Below are 11,731 nucleotides of genomic sequence, written 5' to 3' on the forward strand. Positions count from 1 at the left end.
AGAAATCAGGAGTGAAGCTGAGCCCGGGAAGGAGAGGGGTGGAGGGAAGATTGTTTTAAGATCTGGTATTATTTCTCATTACCCTACTCTTACTTGCCTGTGATGGTAATTGGTGAGTGATCTCTCCCTGTTCTTTACTTGACCGAGGACCTTTTCGTTATATTTTCTCTCCCCTGTCCAGCCGAGGAGGGCAGTGATGGAGCAGCTTTGGTGGGCACCTGGTGTCCAGCCTGGCTCAACCCACTGAAGTATGTTTTAAGAAAGAGATTTTACTTGAAGCTCCTTTACAGGCCATCTTCTCGCACACAGATGGCCACCACTTAACTCCACTGTTCTTTGTGATCACTCCCAATGTACATGAGCGTATATCAGAGCAGAAGTGGGGCCAGTTACTGAAAATGTGGATGTTGCATCAAAGTACAGTTAGGGGCAGGGACTTCCTGTCACGGGATCTGCAGAAGAAACATATTCATGCAAATTAAGAAAGCAGGTTGCTATATAAGAGTGATTTTTCTCCCCTGTCTCAGATCTTTTAAGATCCAGCCTAGGTGTATTTTGTGCAAGCTTACACTACCATGTGAGAGGGTTACTGCCTTAAGGGTAGCTTGTGAAATTCATGATGCCGTAAAGGTAGGACTTAGACTCATTTTAGAAACTGTCTGTTCTAGTAAAACCAGGTTGCAGATAAAAAGGTGCTACTTTACTTAAAACTAAGCCTGATTTGGGGAGGAGCAAACTGACCACTTGTCATCTTTTCTGTCCAGGAAGAGGAAAAAAGGAAGGCAAAGGAAGAAGAGGAAAAGAGAGAGTATGAAGAGTACCTGAAGCTGAAGGAGAATTTTATAGTTGAAAAGGAAGGGGTTGAGGAATCAATGACGGAGGAAGAGGTATGTATAGGCTGTTACTGCAGTTTTCTTTATCTTTGTTAGACTCAGGTTGCCCTTGCTGCATTGTCTCGTGTAAAATGAACTTCAAAGTAGGAGTCAGCCAAAAGTTTTTGCTTGTAAAAGCTAAATTGTGTATATGGCACACATTAACCTGGAGTATTTCCTGAAGAATGCTACAATCCCTCATTCCAGACTCCTACAAGTTAGTATAGAGTACTAAGGCAAATGCATATTGCTGGAAATGAGTTCTGTCCTCCCTTAATGTAGGGACTGAAAGAAAACTCATCCTGCAAGTCAGATACTGTCATCAGCTTTACTCTGTCCATCATGGTCAGATGAAAGCAAGGCTAAATATGGAGTTTGGCAGTGCCCACATTTCTTGGGAGAAATTGTTTGGTTTTCGTTTTATTTTCTAAACCAACAGAGCTGCTGTGAAATCAAATGAAAAAAAAACAAGCTCTTGTCTTAAAAGGCACATGTTAAGAGAATTCACAGGACACAACCTAGGTGCTTGTGTGTTGTATGCTGGAAAACTGTACGTTCACTGTTGCAAATGATTGCTGTGTTTGATAGTATTTCGAATTCTGCATCACGTTCCAGCATGCTCGTCCTGTGGCTGCCTGCAGACGCTGCTGGGGATGGTTGTTGAAATGTGATACTTGATATAATAGCACAGCAAACTTGAAAAAGTTCCACTGTTGTGGGAGGCAGTGTTCTTATTCTGTCTGCTGAAAACCTGTTAGACTCATTTTAATTGCTATCAAATGCTGAAGCTGCTCTTGGGTTGCAGCTGCCAAATTTGAGCTGTCCAATGCATTTCATGGTAAATATTTTTTTTCAGGGCCATGTGTGCATTTGGTCCTCTGCTAAAGTGACCCTGAATTCAGTGGATTTGCCCTTAGTGTGACTGAGAGTGGCTTCGGGCTGAGGACCTTTCAATGCATCAGTACCTGTTGATGTTAGTCACAGATTCTCACTGTGGACCCCTTCCCATTGAGATAAATTCCTCCATCATGCTAGGCTTAACACCAAGAGAAGTTGTATCTGGTGATGGGGAATTTTCTAAGATGCAGAGAACAGCAAAATGCATACTTTCTATTGAAAGTTCCTTCAAAAACACATGCCCATCCTGTTAGAAGACCAGATTATACCTAAATATGAAATTGTTCCATGTTAGACATCCTTTAAAGCTCAAATGTGTTTATCTTCTGTGTTCTTACACCTGGCTGTCAAGGAGAAATTAATCTTTCTATATGTGGGAACAGAGAAGGCTGTTCCTCACTCAAAAGAGCTTGGCAGGCAGTTGATGATGCCTGGATCTCAACATAAGATATCTTTGGTAGGAGTGGGGAGATAGAACTCTTAATAGTAGGCGATTTGAAAGTCATCTTTAGAAACAATCACAGTTTGGAGACACCAGCCTTGCAGAAATGGCAAGCCACCCGTCCTCCTTGTAGTGGATAATGTACTGAAGCATTTTAGTATCCTGTTACAAGAGCTGGCTCTGGCATGTCTTGTTGAGGCTAGCGTGCTGAAACTCGTGCTCGAAGTTAAGGACCTGAGTCCAGAGTTAAGCAGTTAATTAAGGCTGATTGATTTCCAGAGTTGCAGAGTAACATGATCCCCTGGTAACTTAAATGCACATTGTTTGCATTGCCTTTGAAAATTGAGCTGCTTATATTAAAATGCCGGATTTCAGGTGCGTAGCTTTGAAAACAGCTTGAGCTTCCACATGTGTTGCGCAGCTGTGTGCTACATTGACCATCTGCATGAGCTGTCTTCTGAATCACTCTGTACTTTACCTCTATACAAAATGTCCTCAGTGTGTATATGTAACTAAACACACAATGCACAAATTCACCCAGATGTGGTTATTTCAGGGGTATGTATGATGTGAAGAATAAAAGATTCAAAGATTTCCTTTCAGAAAACACTTAACCACAAATTGTACTTGAGCCATATTCTGTCTTAGAAAATACCTATCATAAATTCCTAGTTAAGATTAAATCTAGATATATTTTTTTCCAGTTTAAAATCTCCTTCAGTGTGTATGTTTAAAACTTTGGAAGTATGCAAGCTAAACACATTTATAATATTTGTACGCAGCAAGTTTGCGATGCATTTAATGTTCATGAATTTAAAATAATTGTTTTCCTTGCTGTGTCCAGTCTCGCAGCTTTCTAATGGAATTTCTCGAATACATTAAGGTAAGCTACCACTGGTCTTTCTCCTCCTTCCAGACTTGTTAGATTGTATAAAATACCTTTGTCAAAGAGTTGTCAAAGTTGCAGAAAGAAGGGAAATCTTTACTTCCTCTTTGATTTACTTAAATATTCAACAAGTAACAAAAGTGATACCTTAGTTAAAGTCTGTGTTATTTACTTAACCGTGCATGAGTATGTCCATCACTGTTAAAATGGTTTGTAATTACAGCTGTGTCTTGGCTTTTTGGGGCAGGATTGTAGCTCTTTCCTAAGGATGGACATTATAAATTCTGTGCCTGGTGGATCACCCTCAGAGTTTATGAACAACAATGTTTGCTGTTGATGGGATTTGAGACATTCAGGCTTTTTGTTTGTGAACATCAGCTACTGATTTAGAAAACAGTCTCTACACCTCAGCTCAGCATGAATGAGGATTGCTGTACCAGCATGTGGCCTGCCCTGCAGGATGTGTTTGTGTCTAAAGGTCAATCCAACTTTTCGTGTAATTTCTTTTCTTGTTTTTACCTGTGCAATTTGCAAAGTTATCTTTAATGTTTAGAAGGAATATTTAGGGAAAAGATCACGTGTTTTTTTACAGGGTGTATTAGTCTCCCTTTCATGCTATTGTATGGTTAGTTATTTAAAACCTGCAGTGTGTTCATGAGGATTTCCACTTTCCATCTGTAAGAGCAGATGCTTCTTTTTCCATTGTTGGCATATCAAAAGTCAAAGGTATTTTTCTACTCTTCCTCTGACAATGCTATGCAAATCTTTTGTCCCAATTAATCCCTTTCCTCCTTTACTGGAAACTGGACTCTTACCTGACAATGTATGGCATGTGTGTGAAAGGCTTCATTAGTAAGCAAATCACTTGCATACTTAGTGACCTCCGAATCATTTTGTTAATCCAGAACCTCGTACTCTGGGCCAGTTTTGCATGTCCATGACCCCAGCAAAAACCCAGCGTAGCAAACAGATTTGTCTCATGGATAACTCTCCAAACGGAGTCAGTCAGAGTGATTGCCATGGAGGTCTGAACAATGGCTCGATCATTCCAGAGGCATAGCAAAGCTAGGATGCAAGCATCTCTTGCTGTCTGCACTCTGCCTGACACTCTCTGGTGTCACTGGGACTTGTGGTGGTGTATCCCATTGCCATCGGGCCACAGTGAGAGAGGCTGCTCCGTTTGCATCTGTCAAGTGCTTTCTGATCAGCTTGATCTCTGGGTGTAATTTGGAAACGTGTAACCTAGTGGCACTCGGAGTTGGGACTTACTTCATTGCTGCAGCCCAAATGAAAATAGCCCCTGTTCACTAACCAAGTCCCCAGCATAAGCCAGTCAACTCAGATCAGAAGCATGGCCAAAGGCAGGTGAGACAGCTGAGAACAGATTGGAAAAGCTATGGGTGACATGTTTGAAGAGCCTAAGTAAAACCATAGAGTGCCGATGAACCATCAGATTGCACGTTTCATTTTGCAGCCGTGCAGCAATTTTGATATTCTGTTTTCCACAGAAGCCAGAGAGATCTCTTTGAAAGGGAGGGGTGCTTTGAAATGGTCACGTTTGTTAAGACCATCCTCTGTTTCAGTTACTATCTGTGGAAATGGACTACGTGGTACGGTGTGATCCCAGTTCACCTGTTCCCATCTAAGGCTTTCGAGATACAGCCAAGCTGTGAATTAAGGAGAATGTGCTGTTCTCTGTTGATAAACAAGCTGCCCCAGGATAAGAGTAGGTAGAACAATAGGATATTTCAATGTCCTTTGGGATCTTCCACTAAAACTGGGAGGGTTTCGAAGGGATGATGCAGTAGGGTCTGATTCTGCACATTGCCCTGGTGGTTGTGATGGATGGAACAGATTAGTCACAAACTCTCAGTTCAGCGTTTAAGCACATATGTATAGTTTTATATTAGTCACTTCTACTTGACGTCAGAGAAATTAAGCACAGGCTGAAAACCTAATTCAGAAGCGCTTTGACACCTGATTTGCTATGTGGAGATGAGTTGCAGAACTGGGGCATTGCTTTCTTTTACAATTTTTAGTATTTTTTTTTTAATCTTGAAAGTATGCTTAATACATAGATTATGTACAGCCCTCATCTGTTCTATTCACAGAAACTGTTGACTTACCTCAAGAAGCAGTGCTAAGCTGCTAGTAGCTGTCTGAAAAACTTATAAATTAAAAGAGCAATTGGCATTTAAAGAAATAAAGTGTAATTTAGCTCTTCTGTTGAATTACTTATGTTACTGGTATAACTGGCTGGAGGTAGCTCACCCCATGCTTCATTCCTAAGGGTTTTTGAAATAAAACACAGCCTCTTTTCTCCAGCTGTGCTTTGTGGGATTCTTTTAAATGGGATTTTTCTCAAAGACACCAAAAAGATTGATGCCCCTAATTCTGCTTTTCTGAAAGCTGAGCATCTCCCTTCCTCTGAGGCTTTCCTAGTAGCCCCTCAACCTCAATCTGGCTGCTGCAGCGTCACCACCTCACACCTCAGGCTGTGGCGTTGTCTCTGCTGCAGGAGCCGTCCTGTGTGTTTGCTTCTTACAGTGACCAGTCCTCAAGCTACAGACCTGGCTGCTCCGCTCTCAGGGGAGCAGAAAAAACAGTTCTTAATGGGAACCCTATGGTTTTACTCAGCAGTGTCGTAGCTGTACGACACACCTTTCCCAGCTCTGTGGGCTCTCTGAGCACTTCAAAAAATTAATAATGAAGTGGGCGGAGGTTAAAGAGTGGCTGAGCAGTTCCTTTGCTCTGTTAGCCCAAGGAAATGTGAGCCTGCACTTCGTCCATCAGACTGTTCTCACCCGGCTTGACAGTGTGTCATTGAATGCATCTGAATTACAGCCAGTGAACTGAAACAGCAGACTCCATTTTCACTACATTTGAAAGGGATAGCAAAGGACTTGGAGGCTTTACCCCTTCCTGTTTTTTTTCTTTAAGAAAAATAATGCTTACAAGATAAGGAAAAAGAAATCCTGCTCATCTTAATCCTGAGAGCTCTTGCTCTGTTTCATCCCTTGCTGAAGACAGCAGCAGAATCATACCTAAAATTAAATTAATTCAGTAAAATGTGGATGTGTATAAGTTGCTCTATGAAAGTGAAGCCTGTCTCTGAAACGTGAAGCATGTGGTGAAGTGTTTTGTTCACTTGGAACCTCACAATGTCATTATATTTCAGAGTGTGTGTGGGGAATGCATCCTAATTCCACCCCACCCTCTGGGCTCTTATTCACAGCAGGATCTAGCTTGGAAAGCTTCCACTAAACTTGGTCACTGGGGGTGAATATCTTTAAGTGAAGATAAATCCTTTAAATCCTGTTTTTCTTGTTTATATGGCTTTGCACCCACCTCTCATGCTCCCCTTTTCCTTTTAAAAGAAGATGTGACGAATCTTGGCAGTTCCCAGCTCTGAGAACTGAATTCCATGGACTGGTTCCATTTCCATGCGTTCAGTCCATGGTATTCAGTTCTCTAGCTTGGCTGCATCGAACTTCACAACTACTAAGACTGTCTGTGACTTTTTTGTCTGATTTTATTAATAAAAAAGATTCATCTATTTCAGCCTCTCTTTACTTCTTCAATGTCCTTCCACTGTACTTTCAAGATCAGAAACAAACGCATTTATTGTTTGAAGTACTGCATCTGATAATGTAAATGTAGCTCTTGTGGCCGTACATATATGGCTTTTAGGAATGTAGTCCAGAATGTTAACTAAGTTTTCACAAGTTTTATATTTTCCAAATTCCTTATAAACGGTGCATTGTTTTACTGCATCTAAACAGAATGAGTTTCAAAAATGTTTGCAGATAAGAAAACAGGAACCAAGTAGCTCCGGATGAGTGTACCAAGTTTTTTTTCTGTCTTTCTCTGGAGCTACAGAGAATCATAAAACCAGATGTGAGCAGTGGTGACTGCGTCCTGCCTGAGAAAGCCTGCAGTAAGAACCTCTTTCAAAAGCAAAATGAAAATTTGCAGTTCCTGCTTTTACCTTTGTTCTCAAAGATCATTTTGCTGCCTGTGCAGGAGTGCGCTAGCAGTACACTTCCAGCACTGATAATTTTAATAAGGTGTTCACTTGCTTAGGAAGATTATTATGGCATTAATACACATGACATTAGTAAAACAGACTAAAGCACTTAATGCTGCCAGTCTTGTCTCGATTCTAATGTATGCACTGATATATACCAGTGATCATTTTAAAATGTGCTTTGAAACATCTCTCGAACAAAAAGGGATCTTGCTAAAGCATACTGGAAATTAAAGGTAGCAGTTGAGAAACTCAGATGGCAGGGGGAACAGAGCCATGGCTGTTTATTGTGCTCGTGCTCATCCTGTCCTCCTAAAGTAAGGAAAGCTTCAGGATGAACGCTGGCAAATGTATTTGAGTCTTCACTTAAGTGGGACAGAGCATCCAGTCTTTCCACAGAGCAGAGTGGTTTAAGTTGCTTAGAGTTTTTCGTCAAAGTGCTTACTAGGAAAAGTTAGAATGGCAAGTTCTACTTTGTCTATTAAATGCAATATTTTATTTGAAAGAAAAAGAAATAAGCTGCATTTAACTCTTGTTTGTTTCAATAGAAAACAAAGGTAATCCAGCTGGAGGACTTGGCTTCACATGTGGGTTTAAGAACACAGGTAAGTACTACCTTTTGAGGTGCAAGTACAAGCAATGAGTTTAAAAGGACAGGAGAGAAAGTGGGTCAGTAAGGGTAACATCTATGCAAGTGTCTCAGCATTACTGGAAATGCTTGGGTTTTGGTGAAGTTCAGCAAAATCAGCCCTAAAACTGTGGCCATTCATCAGTGTACCGTCCAGCTAGTGAAGGACTGTTGGCTTACAAGATTGTTTCAGTGAAAAGTGCTCGGTCTGCCCCTTGCAGAGCTGCCTGTTGGTTAATGGATGCTATAGTGTTTGCAAGTCTAGTAATAGAGCAATCCAGGCTATTTGGGAACCAAAAGCAGAGCTAGAAGCAAATTCAGACACTGCCTGCATAACTGGACAATGTTGTTATGTTTGCAGACAATCAGTAGATGAGGTCTTTTGCTCCAGTTGCTTGTGTTTTCTTAGAACATTTAAGAATTACAGAATAGAACGGAGTATTTCAGTTGGAAGGGACTTACAACAAGCATCTAGTCCTGACCACTTCAGGGCTGACTGAAATGCCACTGACAGGCTTGGGGCATCGGCTACTCTCTAGGAAGCCTGTTCCAGTGTTTGACCACCCTAATTTGTATCTTCTGGTGCATTACTTCAGAGTATTGTCCCTCTCAGCACCATATAAGCTTGTCAAAGTGAGCTCATGGTGTGATATCTATACTTTGTTTTTCCCCTCTGTCCTCTTTCTGTTCTCTAAACATTTTATGTTTTGACTCTGAAGAATAGTCATGGCTTGGTTTATTTTAATTTGAGCACATTTGACACATATTTCTAAGTGACCGAAGTTTTCTGTTGTTGTGTACCATATCTGATCTTGAGGTGCCCCTTCGCAGCAGCTTACGCTGCTGTAAGCCCAGGCTGCTGTACTGCTGCCTCTCTCTTAAACCAGAACTTCATTTAAACATGCAGTGAGCCAGTTAAGGGAATTTATGTGGTTGAAATCTAAACTATAACTCGCTTCTGCAGTCACATAAAGGCAAGCAAGGGAGAGAGGCAGAACTGTGGAAAACAGCACTTAGATACTAGCTTAAGGTATAGTGGAACTGCATGCTTGGAGTAACTATGGAGTTAAGCCAGCAATAAATTCAACAAGTTGTTCTTTGGATTTGCAAAAGAGGTTTCCTCTTAAATGGAGCAGGGGAAGAAAAAAAAAAAGAAAAACAAACATAAAAAGCTCTGGAATGTATTTAGTGTAGCCAGGTTCTTGGAGAAGTACCTCAGTGTACTTCTGAGAACTTGCGTGTTACATTGGCAGTATACAGCCTTTCCCTGGGAAGATGTGTATAGCCACCCCTCTTCCAAAAAACTGACAGCTAACTTACCAATTAACTTCCCTGTCCCCAAAAGAGACTTTATTTGAACACCCCAAAATACAGAAGCTTACTTCATCCTTCTAAGACCAAAGGGCTTACTTGGCATCTGTCTGTGTGGAAATACTGATGTGTATCCTTCACTGAAGTCTTTAACACTGAGGAATTAAGTGTAAGCCTCCATCTGTAGTTTATCTGAACGTGTGAAATGTTTTTTGCCTTCCTCTTGATAAATTTGTTATACCTTTTTCCCTTCTGAACAGGATGCAATTAACAGAATCCAGGACCTGATGGCTGATGGCACTCTAACAGGTGACAGCCAAAACACTACGGGGACTATATTGTAGCTGGTGAATAGGTGGTGCAGAAAGTGCCTGTACTATGGTGGAGAGAGACTTCCAGTCTAATTTCTATTTTAAACTGTAGAAGATCCTAGTAGGACTTGATAAATAGATATTTTAATTATCCCTGCTTCAGCTGCCATAAAACTGCAGTTGAAAGCACTATGGGGTGTGATTGCTCCCATGCTACATTATACAGAGGTGGGAGGGTGAACGTCCCCACCGGTTCAGGAGCCAGCACAAGGCTTCTGCATGTTGATTGAGGCCTGCTGAGGGTCCTTAGGGGTTGCTGAGCAGCTGGCTGCAAATGATGTCGTCTGAAATCTGAATTTGAAAGAGTCACTTGGATGTTTTGGGGTAGTTTGCAAGTCTGTTTTAAAGGTGCTGTGGCTAAAGCCAGGGCTGAGCGTACGGCAGGCTGTAGGAGAAGCAAACATCCCAGAGCACTCCAGGATACTGTAGTAAGTGAAGTGCTTCTTGCTGGCCATGTACCCATGCAATCAAAGTTGGAATGTAAGCAGAGACTGAGCATGTGGGCAGCTCCCTGTCTGAACAAGTCTGTTTTACTGCTGGGCAGTCTTTTTCTTTGTGAGGAGGAAGTAGGGGAAGGTGCCAACGCAAACATTTACTGACCTGATATTGTGGTCATGGCTGGGAAACAACTTTCTTGGCGGGTGCATGTGGATACCCATTCGAGTGACCTAAAAGCACTCTGAATCAAAGCCTAAGGATGTGTAGGGTCCTGGCTGTGTCTGTGGCCTAAAAGGCATGCCGCTGAGGCTCTTGGCCTTGCATTTGATCCTGTAATGCGTTAAGAACAGAGAGGTCTGTTCTCGCTCCTCACGGAGCAACTGAAGTATGGAAATTGGGCTTCATTCCCTTTTAGCAAGTAGGTCGGAATGGCTGAGCTGGGCCCCACAGGGTCTCTGAATCACCTCCTGGACCCTCCTGCTGCTCTGCCTTTCTCTACCAGCTGCCTGGGCCCAGAACATCAGCACCAAAACTATATACCTGAAGTAGCTGCTGTCGTACTCCCAGCTATCTGCATACAATAAAAGAACGTGTTACTTAAAACTAAATTAGTCTTACCAAGACACTCTATTATCACAGCCCTGCTCGAAGACCCGACAGCAGAGTGGAGATAAAAGCCTGACTGCTAACACGTTGTTCTGTCTGCCCTAGATATGAAATGCAGCCTCAGCAGTTTAAACGTCCCTTCCAAAAGAAGTGACTGATGTCTGTCGGGAAGTGAGAGGAGCCAAAGTGCTGACTTCAAGGTCCTTTCTTTCCCCCTGTAGGTGTGATTGATGACAGAGGAAAGTTCATCTACATCACTCCAGAGGAGATGGCTGCTGTGGCTCAGTACATCAAACAGAGAGGACGAGTCTCCATAGCAGAGCTGGCCCAAGCAAGCAATTCCCTGATCAACCTCCAGCCTGACAGCCGAGCTGTTGCTCCAACTGTGGCATGAGAAAAATACAGCAGGAGTTTAACCTTTTAATGAATAAGCCACATAATTAAAAACAAACAAGAACCCCTCTAGTCCATTCTTGGTGCTTGAACATAAGATGCTCTTCTTCAGCATCAGCTGCAAGACTTGATGAAAAGTTTTGCTTTTCATTCTGTTAGAACTGGTATAAAATAGGGTAGTTGTTTGTACAACAGAAGCTAGCGAAGAACTTGGGGCTAAAACTCTCTGATGCACTTGTACCCCAGGAATATCAGCAATTTTTATACTGATATTTACTTTATCTTGGCAGTCTCATATGACCGTACCCAAACTTTTTATTTTTTTCCAGATTCTGATGTCCATATCAAGTATATTTGGTTTTGATTGCATTCTCCAGGCTTGTTCTGCACTTAGGGAGCTGTATAACTTTATGGCAACGACACGTACAGCCCAGAATAATCGGTGTATAGGGGCGAGGCCTGCAGATTTTGTCTTCTCTATCGACACTGGAAGGATAGAGTAAAAAGAAAATACCGCAAGTGTGTCTCTGTTCTTACTGAAATAGATACTGAAACCCTAGAAATGTGAGAGCTTCCAGGGGTTATTTCAGAAAATCTTTGCTATATAAATGTTCTGCTTGGTCTATATAATGTAAAAAGTTTGCTTGCAGCTGAGCTGTGTTATTTTTTTGTAGCCAAAGGACTGAAACACCTCTGGGGAAAGGCTGACTCACCTCATTTATTGTGCAGGCCAATTCTACTGATACCAACCAGATTCTGATGATTCATCTTTTGAAGCAAGCGCCAGCTCAGTGTGTCTGAAGGCCTCAGACACCCCCACCCCATGGCCTTTGTCTTGGGGTTTTTTTAAATAAGAAATT

General features: G+C 41.9%; 1 protein-coding gene across 1 annotated transcript; it reads left to right on the top strand.

Annotated features, from left to right (window-relative positions):
• Positions 1 to 764: 764 nt before the first annotated feature.
• Positions 765 to 10,992, top strand: DDRGK1 (DDRGK domain containing 1; the record flags this gene model as incomplete). The annotated part of the gene is made up of 5 exons (XM_010292270.1): positions 765 to 887; positions 3,056 to 3,094; positions 7,673 to 7,729; positions 9,324 to 9,372; positions 10,700 to 10,992. Coding segments are annotated over 5 exons (441 nt in total), but the record flags the coding sequence as incomplete, so codon positions are not given.
• Between the last annotated feature and the right edge of the window lie 739 nt (positions 10,993 to 11,731).

Source organism: Phaethon lepturus, unplaced genomic scaffold, assembly GCF_000687285.1.
Source record: "Phaethon lepturus isolate BGI_N335 unplaced genomic scaffold, ASM68728v1 scaffold20608, whole genome shotgun sequence".
NCBI lineage: Eukaryota > Metazoa > Chordata > Aves > Phaethontiformes > Phaethontidae > Phaethon > Phaethon lepturus.